The sequence below is a fragment of the Mobula hypostoma genome, chromosome 8 (assembly GCF_963921235.1).
Source record: "Mobula hypostoma chromosome 8, sMobHyp1.1, whole genome shotgun sequence".
NCBI classification, from domain to species: domain Eukaryota; kingdom Metazoa; phylum Chordata; class Chondrichthyes; order Myliobatiformes; family Myliobatidae; genus Mobula; species Mobula hypostoma.
In genome coordinates this window covers 40,950,637-40,970,049 of record NC_086104.1, presented here as the reverse complement: position 1 = coordinate 40,970,049, position 19,413 = coordinate 40,950,637, and the positions used below count along the sequence as shown (strand labels likewise).

The window sequence follows — 19,413 nt, the reverse complement described above, 5'->3', positions numbered from 1 at the left end:
AGTTCATCAGTATTTTTAGAATACCTTGCATGAACAGCCTCTTCAGGTCATGCCACAGCATCTCAATTACATTACGGTCTGGACTCTTGACTTAGCCATTCTAAAACATGAATTTTCTTTTTTTTTAAACCTTTCAGTTGTCGATTTACTCGTGTTTCGGTTCATTATCTTGTTGCATCATCATGAAACTTCAGGTGACAGACTGCTACCCTGATATTTTCCTGTAAAATGCTTTGATACAATTTTGAATTCATTTTTCCCTCAACTACTGCAGGCTGTCCAGGTCCTGAGGCAGGAAAGCAGCCACAAACCATGATGCTGCTTCCACCATACACAGTTCACAATTGGGATGAGGTTTTGGTGTTGGTGTACAGTGCCCTTTTTCCTCCAAACACGGCAGTCTGGATTTCTACCAGAAAGTTCAACTTTTGTTTCATCCGTTCACAGAACATTGTTGCAGAAGCATTGCAGAACATCCAGGTAGGCTCTTGCAAACTTGAGATGTGCAGCAATGCTTTTTTTTTGGGAGAGTAGTGGTTTCCTCCATATTGACCATCTTGTAAATACCATCTTGTTCAGTGTTTTTCTTATAGTGGACACACGAACAGAGACTTTAGCAAGTTCTAGGGATTGCTGTCTTGGGTTCTTCTTCACCTCCCTCAGCATTGCACGTTGTGCTCTTGGTGTGATCTCCTAGGGAGAGTAGCAACAGTACTTAGTTTCCTCCATTTGTAGACAATTTTTCCTGTTGTGGACTGAAGAACACTGAGGTCTTTAGAGATGCTTTTGTTGCCTTTTCCAGCTTCATGCATCTCTACAATTCTTCTTCTAAGGTCCTCTGAAAGTTTTGATTGATGCATGGTGCACATAAACAGATCTTTCTTGAGAAGAGCAGGCTGTGTCAGTAACCTGACTTTGTGTCTTTTTTTATTCAGGCAGGGCACCTCTACAACCCACACAACCAATCTCATCTCATTGATTGGAACACCTGACTCCAAATAGCTTTTGTAGAAAGCATTAACCCAGAGATTCAAATGCTTTTTTGAACTTAGACTGTGATTGTTTAAATGGTGTACTCAGTATTGACGAGAAGAAGTACAATTGTTTCTGTGTTATTAGTTTAGGCAGATTTTATTATTGTGATTTTGATGAAGATCAGACCACATTTTATGAGTAATTAATGCAGAAAAACAGGTAATTGCGAAGGGGTTGCAATCTTTTTCTTGCAACTGTATTTCATTTACAAATTCTGCATGAATAGTTTTATAATATAAATTAACAAATTGAGTTAAGTCACCAAAAATATGCATTGAAGCACTAAAAGAAGGCATTTATGGCAATAGATTTTCTTTTAAAGACAGAAAGAACCATTTGGTTACAAATTTATTTAAATAAAAAGGTAGAATTCTTTCAGGCCCCTATTTCTATTCTGTTCTCCATGGAAAAAGATTAGCAACCTATGCCAATATACACTTTCAGATTTTTGATTGGTCAGGGCATGACGGGATACGGGGAGAGGGCAGGTGATTGGGGTTGAAAGGAAAATTGGATCAGCCGAGATGAAATGGAGCAGCAGACTCGATGGGCCAAATGGCCTAATTCTGCTCCTATATCTTATGGTCTTATATGTACAAACCTAGAAACATCTGGTGTTTTAGACTGAAGTATAAATATATACTGCACAGCAAAAGTCCTTTACCAGTTAATGCTGGAGTTTATTTAACCTGTGCCTCCTCCCTTAACTAAATCCATCACACAACCCTCAAATTCCTTATCTCTGATGCTTAACTTACTTCAGTGCATTCATGCTATTTTACTGTATTTTAGCAAGTTCCACATTACTAAACGCCACTTTTGTTTCTTGGTAACTTATATTTTGCACATCCTCATAAATGGATACACTGTTCCCTCCCACATAAAAGAGATCCTTCCACATTTTTAAATTAGGTCATCAGAAGGCCAGAAGTCAAAGCCCGATGGCTGAAGCCTGGAGAATGAATCTCGGAGTTGGAGGACTGCCCATGAGTGTGGGTGGGTGGGTGGGAGGGAGGAAAGGGGCTCGTTTGCTTCTGCTGCTTTGTTGCTTCTTGTCGTTTTGTTGTATTCTGTTGTTTTGCCGAGCACTGTGGGCATGCCATGTTGACAACAGAATATGACATGACACTTGTGGGTTGCCTTCAGCACAACCTTGTTGGTTGTTAATGCAAATGATGCTTTTCACTGTATGTTTTCATGTAGTGTATACGTAATAAATAAACCCGAATCTGAATCTCACTGAAATTTTCAATTCTGACAAAACTGTTTATGTGAAATGTAACCCATTTACCTTTCCAACACATAGTCATCGAGTTAGGATCATATGACACCAAAACAGGACCAAAATAAGTCTCTGCCCATTATTAAGCAAACACTTACATTAACCTTACAATAGTCCTATTTTATTCTTGCCCAATTTTCAATGCCTCCTCAGGTTCTAGCATCCCTTACAACCTGGGGCAATTTACAGTGGTCAATTAACCTTCTAACCTGTTTGTCTTTGGGAATTTACTTTTTATTTAGAGATACAGCACCCAACAGGCCCTTCTGGCCTGATGACCGCACCGCCCACAACTCACCCACAATCCTCGCCCCATCACAGGACAATTTACAATGACTAATGGGTACATCTTTAAAATGTGGGAGGGAACCAGAGCGCAGGAGGAAAGTCACTAACTCACAGGAAAGATGTACAAACTTCTGTGACTGAATTTAACTTTGAACTCCCACACCCTGAGCTGTAGTAGCGTCACGTTAACTGCTACGCTGCCACGGCGCCCCAAAGGTAGGAGGAAACCAGAGCACATGGAAGAAACCCAAGCAGAGCAGGCAAATTCCATGCACAGTTGTGAGGGAGTATCTCTAGTTGTGGATTTATAGGCTTAAGACCCACGCTTGTTATTAAACAAAAAATATAACAACACACATTGGATGGATCTGACAGAAAGCGCCAGTGTCATTGTCTCTGGAAGCACATACCACACTTCAAAAATGTAAATGAAAGAAGTTCCTTTTCTATTTCTAAAATACAAAACAGATATTTCATTAACTTAATATTTATTCACCACATACAATTTGCATTGCTAGTGTAGAACAAGATGTACTTGAGACAAAGACTAAAACAAAGAACGATGGAATGCAGAGTAAGAGTAAAGTAAAAGTAAAGTAAAAAAAATATTATCAGAGTACATACACATCACCACATACAACCCTGAGATTCTTTTTCTGCGGGCATACTTCGCAAATCTATAGAACAGGAACTGTAAACAGGATCAACGGACAACAAACTATGCAAATACAGATATAATAGCAATAAATAAACAGCATAAAATAACAAAATAAAAGAGTCCCTAAATGAGTGTAGTTATCACAAAGTCGAGGAAAGAGGACCGGGTCGAGACAACAGAGACTTTTGGAGAAGAGGAGTTCGGTGGGTAATACCGTTCCACCTGACTGGAAGTGCACTGAGAGCGGTAAGCGTAAAGGAGTTGGGTGCTTACCGATCTGGTTAACAACAGATGGTGCAATCCAGGGCATATTACAATGGAGGAACATGTTGGCAGACTGGATATTGAACTTCTTACTGTTGGACTTCGGCCACTTCGGGAGTGAAAAAATCTGGTAGAAAAAGTCTTTTTTTTTAAACACTGCTTGGGGAGAAGGGTCTGCACTGTGCAGGCGCGTGACGTAGCGCACCAAGGTTTAAAAGCAGACCACCATATACAGCGGCCATCGTCGGAGTGGAATGAGTCAGAGTGGGACAGCTTTGGCTCAACAGGCTTCGGCGAGAACAGGCAGAGGCCAAGGTTGGTTCCGGTAAGTTTTTTGTTCAGATTGTTTAGAGTAGAGAGAATGCCAGGCAGGATGTTGGAATGCTCCTCTTGCAGGATGTGGGAAGTCAGGGAGCCCTCCAGTGTCCCTGACAATGACATCTGCAAGAAGTGCATCCAGCTGCAGCTCCTAACAAACCACGTTAGAGAACTGGAGCAGGAGTTGGATAACCTGCGGATCATTTGGGAGAATGAGGAGATTATAGATAGTAGCTACAGGGAGGTAGTTATGCCAAAGGAGCAGAGGACAGGAAATTGGGTCACTGTCAGGCGAGGGAAGAGGAAAGGGCAGGCAGAGCAGGGTTCCCCTGTGGCCATTCCCCTCAACAATAAGTGTACTGTATTGGATACTGTTGGGGGGGATGACTTACCTGGGACAAGCTGCAGTAGCCGGATCTCTGGCACTGAGTCTGGCTCTGAAGTGCAGAAGGGAGAGTGGAAAAAGAGGAGAGCGGTAGTGATAGGGGACTCGATAGTTAGAGGTGCAGATAGGAGGTTCTGTGGTCATGACAGAGAATCCAGGATGGTTTGCTGCCTCCCGGGTGCCAGGGTCAAGGATGTCTCTGATCGCTTGCATGACATTCTGAAGTGGGAGAGTGATCAGCCCGATGTCGTGGTGCACATCGGTACCAATGACATAGCAAGGAAGAGTGAGGAGGTCCTTGGAAGAGCTAATCTGCAGGGAAATAGCAAGCAACTGCAGGAAACATAAAGTTGTGGTGGTAGGGGATTTAAATTTTCCATATATTGATTGGGACTCCCATACTGTTAGGGGTCTAGATGGTTTAGAGTTTGTAAAATGTGTTCAGGAAAGTTTTCTAAATCAATATATAGAGGGACCAACTAGAGGGGATGCAATATTGCATCTCCTGTTAGGAAACGAGTTAGGACAAGCGATGGAAGTCTGTGTAGGGGAGCACTTTGGTTTCAGTGATCATAACACCATTAGTTTCAACTTGATCATGGACAAGGATAGATCTGGTCCTAGGGTTGAGGTTCTTAACTGGAAGAAGGCCAAATTTGGAGAAATGAGAAAGGATCTAAAAAGCGTGGATTGGGACAGGCTGTTCTCTGGCAAGGATGTGATCGGTAGGTGGGAAGCCTTCAAAGGAGAAATTTTGAGAGTGCAGAATTTGTATGTTCCTGTCAGGATTAAAGGCAAAGTGAATAGGAATAAGGAACCTTGGTTCTCAAGGGATATTGAACTCTGATAAAGAAGAGGGAGTTGTATGACATGTATAGGAAGCAGGGAGTAAATAAGGTGCTTGAGGAGTATAAGAAGTGCAAGAAAATACTTAAGAAAGAAATCAGGAGTGCTAAAAGAAGACATGAGGTTGCATTGGCAGTCAAAGTGAAGGATAATCCAAAGAGATTTTACAGGTATATTAAGAGCAAAAGGATTGTAAGGGATAAAATTGGTCCTCTTGAAGATCAGAGTGGTCGCCTATGTGCGGAACCAAAGGAAATGGGGGAAATCTTAAATAGGTTTTTTGCGTCTGTATTTACTAAGGAAACTGGCATGAAGTCTATGGAATTAAGGGAACAAGTAGTGAGATCATGGAAACTGTACAGATCGAAAAGGAGGAGGTCCTTGCTGTCTTGAGGAAAATTAAAGTGGATCAATCCCCAGGACCTGACAGAGTGTTCTCTCGGACCTTGAAGGAGACTGGTGTTGAAATTGCAGGGGCCCTGGCAGAAATATTTAAAATGTCTCTGTCTACAGGTGAGGTGCTGGAGGATTGGAGAGTGGCTCATGTTGTTCTGTTGTTTAAAAAAGGATCGAAAAGTAATCCGGGAAATTATAGGCCGGTAAGTTTAATGTCGGTAGTAGTTAAGTTATTGGAGGGAGTACTAAGAGACAGAATCTACAAGCATTTGGATAGACAGGGACTTATTAGGGAGAGTCAACATGGCTTTGTGCGTGGTAGGTCACGTTTGACCAATCTATTGGAGTTTTTCGAGGAGGTTACCAGGAAAGTGGATGCAGGGAAGGCAGTGGATATTGTCTACATGGACTTCAGTAAGGCATTTGACAAGGTCCCACATGGGAGGTTAGTTAGGAAAATTCAGTCGCTAGGTATACATGGAGAGGTGGTAAATTGGATCAGACATTGGCTCAATGGAAGAAGCCAAAGAGTGGTAGTAGAGAACTGCTTCTCCTAGTGGAGGCCTGTGACTAGTGGTGTGCCACAGGGATCAGTGCTGGGTCCATTGTTATTTGTCATCTATATCAATGATCTGGATGATAATGTGGTAAATTGGATCAGCAAATTTGCTGATGATACAAAGATTGGAGGTGTAGAAGACAGCGAGGAAGGTTTTCAGAGCCTGCAGAGGAACTTGGACCAGCTGGAAAAATGGGCTAAGAAATGGCTGATGGAGTTTAATAAAGACAAGTGTGAGGTATTGCACTTTGGAAGGACAAACCAAGGTAGAACATACAGGGTTAATGGTAAGGCACTGAGGAATGCAGTGGAACAGAGGGATCTGGGAATACAGATACAAAATTCCCTAAAAGTGGCGTCACAGGTAGATAGGGTCGTAAAGAGAGCTTTTGGTACATTGGCCTTTATTAATCGAAGTATTGAGTATAAGAGCTGGAATGTTATGATGATGTTGTATAAGGCATTGGGGAGGCCGAATCTGGAGTATTGTGTTCAGTTTTGGTCACCAAATTACAGGAAGGATATTAATAAGGTTGAAAGAGTGCAGAGAAGGTTTACAAGGATGTTGCCAGGACTTGAGAAACTCAGCTACAGAGAAAGGTTGAATAGGTTAGGACTTTATTCCCTGGAGCGTAGAAGAATGAGGGGAGATTTGATAGAGGTATATAAAATTATGATGGGTATAGATAGAGTGAATGCAAGCAGGCTTTTTCCACTGAGGCAAGGGGAGAAAAAAAACAGAGGACATGGGTTAAGGGTGAGGGGGGAAAAGTTTAAAGGGAATGTTAGGGGGAGCTTCTTCACACAGAGAGTGGTGGGAGTATGGGATGAGCTGCCAGACGAGGTGGTAAATGCGGGTTCTTTTTTAACATTTAAGAATAAATTGGACAGATACATGGATGGGAGGTGTATGGAGGCATATGGTCCGTGTGCAGGTCAGTGGGACTAGGCAGAAAATGGTTCGGCACAGCCAAGAAGGGCCAAAAGGCCTGTTTCTGTGCTGTAGTTTCTATGGTTCTATGGTTCTATAGAGAGCTTGGTAGGAAGTTGAAAAGCAGGACCTCAGGGGTGGTAATCTCAGGATTGCTACCTGTGCCAGTGAGGGTAAGAATAGGATGCTCTGGAGGATGAACAAGTGGCTGAGGAACTGGTGTAGGGGGCAGGGTTTCAGATTTCAGGATCATTGGGACCTCTTCTGGGGCAGGTGGGACCTGTACAAGAGAGGCAGGTTACACTTGAACTACAGGGGGACCAATATCCTTTCAGGGAGGTTTGTTAGTGCTACTGGGGAGGCTTTAAACTAGATTTGCAGGGGGATGGGAACCAGAGTGCCAGAGCTGACAGTGTGGCTGGGGTGAAAATAAATGATGTTAAAACTTCAAGCAAAGCCGCAAGTAGAAAGGTTGTGAGTGGTGGTAAAAGTCTTCTGAGGTGTATATATTTCAATGCTAGGAGTATTGCGGGGAAGGCGGATGAGTTGAGGGTGTGGATTGACACGTGGAATTATGACGTTAGAGCAATTAGTGAAACTTGGCTACAGGAGGAACAGGACTGGCAGCTTAATATTCCAGGGTTCCAATGTTTCAGATGTGATCGAGGCAGAGGAATGAAAGGTGGGGTAGTAGCATTGCTTGTTAGGGAAAATTAAGTGCTCAGGCAGGACAGATTCGAGGGCTTGTCTACGGAGTCCTTATGGGTAGAGCTGAGAAACAGGAAAGGTATGGCCACATTAGTGGGATTGTATTACAGACCACCCAATAGTCAACGAGAATTGGAAGAGCAAATCGGCAGAGAGATAGCAGGCAACTGCAGGAAACATAAAGTTGTGGTGGTAGGGGATTTAAATTTTCCATATATTGATTGGGACTCCCATACTGTTAGGGGTCTAGATGGTTTAGAGTTTGTAAAATGTGTTCAGGAAAGTTTTCTAAATCAATATATAGAGGGACCAACTAGAGGGGATGCAATATTGCATCTCCTGTTAGGAAACAAGTTAGGACAAGTGACGGAAGTCTGTGTAGGGGAGCACTTTGGTTCCAGTGATCATAACACCATTAGTTTCAACTTGATCATGGACAAGGATAGATCTGGTCCTAGGGTTGAGGTTCTTAACTAGAAGAAGGCCAAATTTGAAGAAATGAGAAACGATCTAAAAAGTGTGGATTGGGACAGGTTGTTCTCTGGCAAGGATGTGATCGGTAGGTGGGAAGCCTTCAAAGGAGAAATTTTGAGAGCGCAGAATTTGTATGTTCCTGTCAGGATTAAAGGCGAAGTGAATAGGAATAAGGAACCTTGGTTCTCAAGGGATATTGCAACTCTGATAAAGAAGAAGAGGGAGTTGTATGACATGTATAGGAAGCAGGGAGTAAATAAGGTGCTTGAGGAGTACAAGAAGTGCAAGAAAATACTTAAGAAAGAAATCAGGAGTGCTAAAAGAAGACATGAAGTTGCATTGGCAGTCAAAGTGAAGGATAATCCAAAGAGCTTTTACAAGTATATTAAGAGCAAAAGGATTGTAAGGGATAAAATTGGTCCTCTTGAAGATCAGAGTGGTCGGCTATGTGCAGAACCAAAGGAAATGGGGGAGATCTTAAATAGGTTTTTTGCGTCTGTATTTACTAAGGAAACTGGCATGAAGTCTATGGAATTAAGGGAAACAAGTAGTGAGATCATGGAAACTGTACAGATCGAAAAGGAGGAGGTGCTTGCTGTCTTGAGGAAAATTAAAGTGGATAAATCCCCGGGACCTGACAGGGTGTTCCCTCGGACCTTGAAGGAGACTAGTGTTGAAATTGCAGGGGCCCTGGCAGAAATTTTTAAATTGTCGCTGTCTACAGGTGAGGTGCTGGAAGATTAGAGAGTGGCTCATGTTGTTCTGTTGTTTAAAAAAGGATCGAAAAGTAATCCGGGAAATTATAGGCCGGTAAGTTTAATGTCGGTAGTAGTTAAGTTATTGGAGGGAGTACTAAGAGACAGAATCTACAAGCATTTGGATAGACAGGGACTTATTAGGGAGAGTCAACATGGCTTTGTGCGTGGTAGGTCATGTTTGACCAATCTATTGGAGTTTTTCGAGGAGGTTACCAGGAAAGTGGATGCAGGGAAGGCAGTGGATATTGTCTACATGAACTTCAGTCAGACCTTTGACAAGGTCCCGCATGGGAAGTTGGTTAGGAAAATTCAGTCGCTAGGTATGCATGGAGAGGTGGTAAATTGGATTAGACATTGGATCAATGGAAGAAGCCAAAGAGTGGTAGTAGAGAATTGCTTCTCTGAGTGGAGGCCTGTGACTAGTGGTGTGCCACAGGGATCAGTGCTGGGTCCAGTGTTATTTGTCATCTATATCAATGATCTGGATGATAATGTGGTAAATTGGATCAGCAAATTTGCTGATAATACAAAGACTGGAGGTATAGTAGACAGTGAGGAAGGTTTTCAGAGCCTGCTGAGGGACTTGGACCAGCTGGAAAAATGGGCTGAAAAATGGCAGATGGAGTTTAATACAGACAAGTATGAGGTATTGCATGTTGGGAGGACAAACCAAGGTAGAACATACAGGGTTAATGGTAAGGCACTGAGGAGTGCAGTAGAACAGAGGGTTCTGGGAATACAGATACAAAATTCCCTAAAAGTGCCGTCACAGGTAGATAGGGTCGTAAAGAGAGCTTTTGGTACATTGGCCTTAATTAATCAAAGTATTGAGTATAAGAGCTGGAATGTTATGATGATGTTGTATAAGGCATTGGGGAGGCCGAATCTGGAGTATTGTGTTCAGTTTTGATCACTAAATTACAGGAAGGATATAAATAAGGTTGAAAGAGTGCAGAGAAGGTTTACAAGGATGTTACCGGGACTTGAGAAATTCAGTTACAGAGAAAGGTTGAATAAGTTAGGACTTTATTCCCTAGAGCATAGAAGAATGAGGGGAGATTTGATAGAGGTATATAAAATTATGATGGGTATAGATAGAGTGAATGTAAGCAGGCTTTTTCCACTGAGGCAAAGGGAGAAAAAAACCAGAGGACATGGGTTAATGGTGAGGGGGGAAAAGTTTAAAGGGAACATTAGGGGGGGCTTCTTCACACAGAGAGTGGTGGGAGTATGGGATGAGCTGCCAGACGAGGTGGTAAATGCAGATTCTTTTTTTAACATTTAAGAATAAATTGGACAGATACATGGATGGGAGGTGTATGGAGGGATATGGTCCGTGTGCAGGTCAGTGGGACTAGGCAGAAAATGGTTCAGCACAGCCAAGAAGGGCCAAAAGGCCTGTTTCTGTGCTGTAGTTTTTCTATGTAGTTTCTTTCTACATTCCACCATGACACAACACTTGGCGGCACGGGAGGTCATTCCTGCCTGTGGCCATCGAACATGCAGCTCCTCCCGTGGAGGGTCAGACACCCTGAGCCAATAGACTGGTCCTGAACTTATTTTTCCATCTGGCATAGTTTGCATTTTGTTGTTTGATTGTTGGGGTTTTTGTATTGCTATATTTACGCTCTATTCTTGGTTGGTGCGGCTGTAACAAAACCAAATTTCCCTCGGGATTAATAAAGTATATCTATCTATCTATCTATCTTACCTCCTTTCCTTCAAGAGCCTGATGGCTGAGGGGTAGTAACTGTTTTTGAACCCTGCTGGTGCAAATCCTGAAGCACCTGTACCTTCTACCTGATGGCAGCAGCAAGCACAGAAAGAAATATAAACGAAGATCCCACCTTCTGAACTGTTTGTGTAAGAAACTTCATTTTCATCTCCATTGTAGTTACTTTCAAGACAGAATTTGGCTTCATTCTTTACATCAGTGAAATCAGCTTCCAGGTCATCAGTGTTTTTTCTATCCTGTATCACTGCATCATTTTCAAGCTCTTTCTCTGCAGTACTGTCTTTATTTTCAGCATCACTCAATGCGCCTGTTAATAAGTTTTAAAAACCGTATAAGAAATAAATGAAATTAGTGTTGTAGTAGGCTATGAATTAACATCAGAAAATAAAATCTTTATATTGATTTTTCTAATAAAATTTTATATTGGGTTCTCCTCATATTCAGACATTTATTAAGCAAAGCTATGTATAAATTACTAGTAAATACCTCCCTCTCCTTGGCCATCTTCAACTCCACTAGCAACATCTTCATCTATGTCCTCTTCCAAGTCTTCCCTCTCATCATCTTCATCCTCTGTCTTTCCTTCAAGTTCACTTTCACTGTCACAGTCACTTTCATCTGAAGCAGTGTTTTTTAAGGTGGAACACAGGTTTTGGTAGGCAGTCACTTGTTCCAGGCCAGATTCTGCATCACTTTCTGAATCAGACTGTTCTGAGCTATCAGACTGAAAATATATTTCACACGAAGTCACTTAACAAAAGAAAACTCTGTTCATCAACAACAATTTCCCAATATTGGAAAGAAAATATGTCTGGAATCATTTCCGAGGAACATACTGCACAAAAATATGAGTAACCTTCTCACACAAATCCATAACAAAGCCTAGAATATGTTGATCAATTATTTCTTTACAGAATAACACTGAATTTCTTGAGCAAATTGCAATCGTAGAAACTTCTGGGATGAATCACACTTTCAACTAGTTACTTTCAGGTGCAGATGACAGTTATGCCGGTGATGCATTTCAATGCTGTCTTTTTCTGCACAATGTTCCTTTAAGAATGTTGCCCAGGAAATTAGGTCAGATCTGTCTCACTATCACATTAGGGCAAGAGATACAAAAGCCTGAAGTCCCACAACACCAGGTCCAGGAGCAGCTATGTTCCTACAATCAGCTCTTGAACTGATCTGCACATCGGCAATCCTACCTCAGCAGTGAACACAATGGATCACCTTTTGCATTACTGTACATTTGTTTCAAATTATACTTTTGTACAAATGTCTTTTTTTTTGACTCAGTGTCACTATCATATATAACTTACATACAATTTATGTTATGTGTTTTCCAAATCTACTTGCTTGGGATACTGCTACAAGCAAGTTTTATTTTTCCACTGGTTTCTGTACCTCACTGAACCTGTGCATATGACATAAACTCATCTTGATTCATTGGCCTGTCCCACCCTTCCTCACAAAACAACCCACCCATACCAAGCATTGGTCCAGTAAACATTCAACGAACTGCTTCACCACAAGTTGGGACACCAATCTACGTCAAAACTGCTCTCTCCAGCCATTAAGGAACAAGAGATGAAGGGAAGCATGCAAGAACGATTCAAAAGCATCTGGTGACTTGAACTCAGGTCCTACTGGAATGTGCAGTAGCCTTCCTTCTATCAAAATTGCAGTAGGATCTGGTAACTTGTGACTTTGTAACTGCATACGAGATCGAATTAAGTTCAACATGTATTTTGCATCGTCTTTGATAAGAAATGGCAGGTACACAAGTTAATCAAAACTCACCAATTCAACAATCTGAGTTGGCTCGACTTTGTCAGACACCCTGTAAAATAATACCCAACAAGTTAAAGCTAGCCAAAGGCATCACTTAGGCTCTCCTCCCAGCAATTCAATGGATTATTCCAAGTTCCACACTGATGAGTCCAACAGTTGTACAGGCAAGTTGTTGCTCTTGGAATACATAAAACATTTTCCCCACGGAAATTTAAAAAACACTTAAAAAAAACACAACAGCAATTCAAATTTAAAGCGTACAAGGGACTGGCAATTTACAAGTTAGAGAACTTTCTCCTATTTCTCTAAGTATAAATTAAAAGTATAATGAAATATGACACTACAGAAAGTTGTACATTTAGCCAGCTCCATCTTGAGTACCAGACTCCACAGTACCCAAGACATCTTCAAGGAGCGGTGTCTCAGAAAGGTGATGTCCATTACTAATGACTCCCATCATCCAGGACATGCTCTCTTCTCATGGTTACTGTCTGGGAGGAGGTACAGAAGCCTGAAGGCACAAACTCAGCAATTCAGGAACAGCTTCTTCCCCTCTGCCATCCGATTCCTAAATGAACATTGAATCTTTGGACACTACCTCATTTTTTATATATTATTACTATTTTGCACTATTTTAAATCTAACTATTTAATACACTTAATGTAATTGATTTACTATTTTTCCTTTCTATATTATCATGTATTGCATTGAACTGCTGCTGCTGCTAAGTTAACAAATTTCACGACAGGTGCCAGTGATAGCAGACCTGATTCTGATATGCCGTCAAGCAACACACACAAAATGCTGGTGGAATGCAGCAGGCCAGGCAGCACCTATAGGAAGAGGTACAGTCGACGTTTCCAGCCAAGACCCTTTGTCAGGACGTCAGGACGAAGGGTCTCGGCCCGAAACGTCGACTGTACCTCTTCCTATAGATGCTGCCTGGCCTGCTGCATTCCACCAGCATTTTGTGTGTGTTGCTTGAATTTCCAGCATCTGCAGATTTCCTTGTGTCTGATGTGCCCTAACTTCTCTAGATGTGTACAGCTCCAACAACACAAAATGATCAACACAATCATGGCAGATTAAACACCAATAATCAATGGACTACAAGTTTCATACCATCCCAACTGAGTGATTTTGCACTATTTTGTTATATAATACTGAGCCAAACTATGGAAAGGCCACCAATATTATTAGAAACATCTGCAGGCTTTCTCGTGTTTGTAATATTATAAGAGCATCTTAGAAAATAATTGGTTCAGCATCAGATTTCTAAGGAAAACTAGGAATGGACAATCGATCCCACGGTTGCCAACGTCCAAAGCCTTAAAAGAGAAATTTAAACATTTGATAACATTGGACCAGCGACCAATTGTTGACGTGACAACCATGCCTGTCAGAAAATCGCAACAAACCTTGTACTTCTTATTCTTACAGCACTTAAATATGCCGGTAGAAAATCACTAGTATTATGTAGTGTGCAAAAAGTGATAAAATCCAATTTCAAAAGTAGATTGTTCCCCAGCAGACAAACAGTAGACAGTTACCAACAAGACGCTGGAAAAGCTCAGCGGATCACGCAACATCTGTAGAGGGAAATAGGCAGTGGATCTTCCGGGTTGAGATCCTTCATCTGGATTAAATAGAGCATAGTTAACTTACTTATCGTGAAAGGGATGTTCCTCCCCAAAGTCCCTCAGGTGCTTTTTCTGTTTCTTGGTCAAAGTACTAATGATCTCCGACCTTTTACTACCTTTCCTTTTCCCCATGGCCACACTTCCAAAACTGAGGGCCACGCGTTTCCTAGAGTTTTTGCCCAAGCTAAATCACCTCCCAATATGACACCACGCGATTGGCTGATTGGCCTCTTCATGTATCCCATTTGCTGAAAAATATGGCCGTGGTGTGTTTGATTTTAGCATTACCCAATCATCGTCCAGGATTTCAGAGAAGGCGTGTTAACTGGGGGAAAGAACGATCAATCAGATTGCTGGAAGTACTGAGAAGGGCGGGACTCCGGTTTGTTTGAGCTGTAAGAGTCCTCGCTATTTTACCATTAACAAAGAAGTGGTTATCATTGAGACTTTATGAAACTGAAGGCCATCTCAGTCCAAGGAAATAAACAGTGCAGGTCTTTAAAGGAAAGGTTTAGTTGCACTGGCACTGTGGAGGCGAGTGTAAAGCACCTAGAACGCCCCAGTGGTGCGTGTGTTTTCAGGCCTGTGTGTTCCAGTATCGCCCCTCTCCGACATTCAAAAATACTGCGATGTTTGTAAGTGCCTGTAATAGTAATTGTTGTATTTGAAATAATACGCTCCATGAAGTCTTCAGCAGAAAAAAGTGGATGTTTAAAAACCGTTCGGATTTGCATTAACTGTTTTCTGAGTTAGATTGGGGACTGAGAATCTCTTACAATAGACACACGCACACACTGGAGCAACTCAGCAGCTCAGGTTGCATATATGGAAATGAGTAAACAGACCTTTTCGAGCCGAGACCCGTCTTCAGGACTGAAAAGGGAGGGAGAAGGTACCAGAATAAAAAGGTGGGGGAGGGGAAGGAGGCTAGCTAAACTCATCACCTTTATACAAATGACAAATAGCGATGGGCCAGGCACCAAGCCCAGGGGAATACTACTCATGATGCTCCTCCAGTCTAAGAAAGGGGGGGGGGGGGAATGAAAGGCTGGAGGAAGAATCTGATAGCAGAGGAGAATGGAGCATGGGAAAAAAGAAAGGGGAAAGGGATCCAGGAGAAAGTGAAAAGAGGGAAAAAGGCTGGAGTGGGGAATAGAAGAAGAGGAGAGGGGAAAAAATTACTGGAAGGAGAAATTGATATTCATGTCATCAGGTTGAAGGCTATCCAGACGGAATATAAGATGTTGCTGCTCCACCCTAAGGGTGGCCTCATCTTGGCACAGAAGGAAGTCATGGACCAACATGTCAGAATGGGAATCTGAATTTAAACATTTGGCCACTGGGAAGTTCTTGACTACCAAAGCCTTTTTGGTAGTGTTTTTATATTGTTGTGGCAATGATTTCCCTTTAAATGTAGTCCGAGCCTAATAAGGTATATTGTATCAGACACTACTGTTTACCTTGGGACCTGCTGCCTGCGGTAAAAAATGTATATTTCAATTTGATTGATAATATTGCACTCACACCAAAGGAAGACAGACAACAGTTGGCAATTTGAGAAGCATGTTGTCACTTTCAAAAATGATATCAAAGAGAGCCAACACGAGGAACTCTGCAGATGCTGGAATTTCAAGCAACACACATCAAAGTTGCTGGTGAACGCAGCAGGCCAGGCAGCATCTCTAGGAAGAGGTGCAGTCGACGTTTCAGGCCGAGTCCCTTCGTCAGGACTAACTGAAGAAAGGGCTAGTAAGAGATTTGAAAATGGGAGTGGGAGGGGGAGGGGGAGATCCGAAATGATAGGAGAAGACAGGAGGGGGAGGGATGGAGCCAAGAGCTGGACAGGTGATTGGCAAAGGGGTTATGAGAGGATCATGGGACAGGAGGCCTAGGGAGAAAGAAAGGGGGAGGGGGGAAGCCCAGAGGATGGGCAAGGGGGTATAGTGATAGGGACAGAGGGTGAAAAAGGAATGAGAGAAAAAGGATGTGTGTATATAAATAAATAAATAACGGGTGGGGTACAAGGGGGAGGTGGGGCATTAGCGGAAGTTTGAGAAGTCAATGTTCATGCCGTCAGGTTGGAGGCTACCCAGACGGAATATAAGGTGTTGTTCCTCCAACTTGAGTGTGGCTTCATCTTTACAGTAGAGGAGGCCATGGATAGACATATCAGAATGGGAATGGGACGTGGAATTAAAATGTGTGGCCACTGGGAGATCCTGCTTTCTCTGGCGGACAGAGCGTAAGTGTTCAGCGAAACGATCTCCCAGTCTGCATCGGGTCTCACCAATATATAAAAGGCCACATTGGGAGCACCGGACTCAGTATATCACCCCAGCCGACTCACAGGTGAGGTGACGCCTCACCTGGAAGGACTGTCTGGAGCCCTGAATGGTGGTGAGGGAGGAAGTGTAAGGGCATGTGTAGCACTTGTTCCGCTTACACGGATAAGTGCCAGGAGGGAGATCGGTGGGGAGGGATGGGGGGGGGGGGACGAATGGACAAGGGAGGTGCGTAGGGAGCGATCCCTGCAGAAAGCGGGGGCGGGGTGGGAAAGATGTACTTAGTGGTGGGATCCCGTTGGAGGTGGCGGAAGTTACGGAGAATTATATGTTGGACCCGGAGGCTGGTGGGGTGGTAGGTGAGGACCAGGGGAACCCTATTCCTAGTGGGGTGGTGGAAGGATGGAGTGAGAGCAGATGTGCGTGAAATGGGGGAGATGCGTTTGAGAGCAGAGTTGATGGTGGAAGAAGGGAAGCCCCTTTCTTTAAAAAAGGAGGACAAGCCTCATCCTGAGAGCAGATGCGGCGGAGACGGAGGAATTGCGAGAAGGGGATGGCGTTTTTGCAAGAGACAGGGTGAGAAGAGGAATAGTCCAGATAGCTGTGAGAGTCAGTAGGCCTATAGTAGACATCAGTAGATAAGCTGTCTCCAGAGATAGAGACAGAAAGATCAAGACAGGGGAGGGAAGTGTCGGAAATGGACCAGGTAAACTTGAGGGCAGGGTGAAAGTTGGAGGCAAAGTTAATAAAGTCAACGAGTTCTGCATGCGTGCAGGAAGCAGCGCCAATGCAGTCGTCGATGTAGCGAAGGAAAAGTGGGGGACGGATACCAGAATAGGCACGGAACATAGATTGTTCCACAAACCCAACAAAAAGGCAGGCATAGCTAGGACCCATACGGGTGCCCATGGCGACACTTTTAGTTTGGAGGAAGTGGGAGGAGCCAAAGGAGAAATTATTAAGGGTAAGGACTAATTCCGCTAGACGGAGCAGAGTGGTGGTAGAGGAGAACTGGTTAGGTCTGGAGTCCAAAAAGAAACGGAGAGCTTTGAGACCTTCCTAGTGGGGGATGGAAGTATATAGGGACTGGACATTCATGGTGAAAATAAAGTGGTGGGGGCCAGGGAATTTAAAATCATTGAAAAGTTTCAGAGCGTGAGAAGTGTCACAAACATAGGTAGGAAGGGATTGAACAAGGGGGGATAAAACAGTGTCGAGGTATGCAGAAACGAGTTCGGTGGGGCAGGAGCTGAGACAACGGGTCTACCTGGACAGGCAGGTTTGTGGATCTTGGGTAGGAGGTAGAAACAGGAAGTGCGGGGTGTGGGAACGATAAGGTTGGTAGCAGTGGATGGGAGATCCCCTGAGCGGATAAAGTCGGTGATGGTGTGGGAGACAATGGCCTGGTGCTCCTTAGTGGGGTCACGATCGAGGGGTAAATAAGAGGAGGTATCCGCGAGTTGTCGCTGTGCCTCGGCAAGGTAGAGGTCAGTACGCCAGACTACAACAGCACCCCCGTTATCGGCGGGTTTAATAATAAGGTTAGGATTAGTGCGGAGGGAGTGGAGAGCAGAGCATTCCGAAGGAGTGAGGTTGGAATGGGGACAAGGTGCGGTGAAGTCGAGACGGTTGATGTCCCGTCGGCAGTTGGCAATAAAGAGATCCAGAGCAGGCAGAAGACCAGAGCGGGGTGTTCATGAAGAGGAGGAGGGTTGAAGACGGGAGAAGGGGTCATCGGCGGGGGTGGAAGAGTCCTTGCCGAAGAAGTAGGCTTGGAGACGGAGCCGGCGGAAGAAGAGTTCAGCATCATGGCAAACGCGGAACTCGCTGAGGTGTGGGCGAAGGGGGACAAACGTGAGGCCCTTACTGAGGACAGAGCGCTCTACCTCAGAGAGCTGAAGGTCGGAGGGGATGGTAAAGACCCGGCACGGATGAGAGCTGGGATCAGAGGGGGGAGGGAGGCTGGTGGTGTCAGTGGAGAGGGGAGGGTCAGGGTAAGAGGAAGAAGGAGCCTCTGAAGGCCCAGGAGCAGATGATGGGATGTGAGGGAGACGGGGCTGCAGAGTGGTGGTGGGGGAAGGGGAGACGGGGGTCCCAATAGCAGCATGTGAAGACCCGGCCTGGAGTTTAAGGCTGGAGTCTTGAGAACTCGGATCAGAGGGGGGAGGCTGGTCGTGTCAGTGGAGAGGGGAGGATTGGGGTGAGAGGAAGATGGAGCCTCTGAGGGCCCAGGAGCTGACCGTAGGATCTGAGGGAGACGGGGTTGCAGAGTGGTGGTGGGGGAAGGGGAGACGGGGGTCCCAATAGCAGCATGTGAAGACCCGGCCTGGAGTTTAAGGCTGGAGTCTTGAGAACTCGGATCAGAGGGGGGAGGCTGGTCGTGTCAGTGGAGAGGGGAGGATTGGGGTGAGAGGAAGATGGAGCCTCTGAGGGCCCAGGAGCTGACCGTAGGATCTGAGGGAGACGGGGTTGCAGAGTGGTGGTGGGGGAAGGGGAGACGGGGGTCCCAATAGCAGCATGTGAAGACCCGGCCTGGAGTTGAAGCCTGGAGTTTTGAGAGCTGGGATCAGAAGGGGGAGGCTGGGGGTGTCAATGGAGAGGGGAGGGTTGGGGTGAGAGGAAGATGGAGCCTCTGAAGGCCCAGGAGCTGACGGTAAGATCTGAGGGAGACGGGGTTGCAGAGTGGTGGTGGGGGAAGGGGAGACGGGAGTCACAATAGCGGCACATAAAGACCCGGCCTGGAGTTCAAAGCTGGAGTCGCAGTTGGTGGTTGCGCAATCGCTTTGAAGGTGTCCAGGGGTCTGGGTTTTGAATATGCCCTGGGGTGTTGGAGCCGGCGAGATCAATGGCAGGGGCCGCAATCTGAAGTTCATGCCTGCTAGCGTCGGGGCCAGCAGGCTCTGGGGTCTGCAGATGTAAGATCTTGCGATCCTTGACTAACATGACGAAGTCAAAAAACGGTGATTGCAGCCGTGGATCGGACGGAGGATGAAATATCGAGCAGGTCCATTACAGACGGCGAAGGAAGTGTCCCGAAGGTGTGGAAGGGTCTGGGATAGG

At 44.5% G+C, this 19,413-nt stretch overlaps 1 protein-coding gene across 1 annotated transcript in view; it reads right to left on the bottom strand.

The window, feature by feature from the left end:
- The window catches only part of utp25 (UTP25 small subunit processor component), a 31,017-nt gene extending 16,765 nt beyond the window's left edge, over nt 1–14,252 (bottom strand). Inside the window, exons 1-4 of the mRNA XM_063055716.1 lie at nt 14,097–14,252; nt 12,441–12,480; nt 11,124–11,361; nt 10,750–10,944 (exon numbers count right to left, since the gene is read on the bottom strand). Coding sequence (XP_062911786.1) covers nt 10,750–10,944; nt 11,124–11,361; nt 12,441–12,480; nt 14,097–14,203 — 580 coding nt within the window. The 5' untranslated portion in view covers nt 14,204–14,252. The remainder of the gene's footprint in view (nt 1–10,749; nt 10,945–11,123; nt 11,362–12,440; nt 12,481–14,096) is intronic.
- Nucleotides 14,253–19,413: the final 5,161 nt, after the last annotated feature.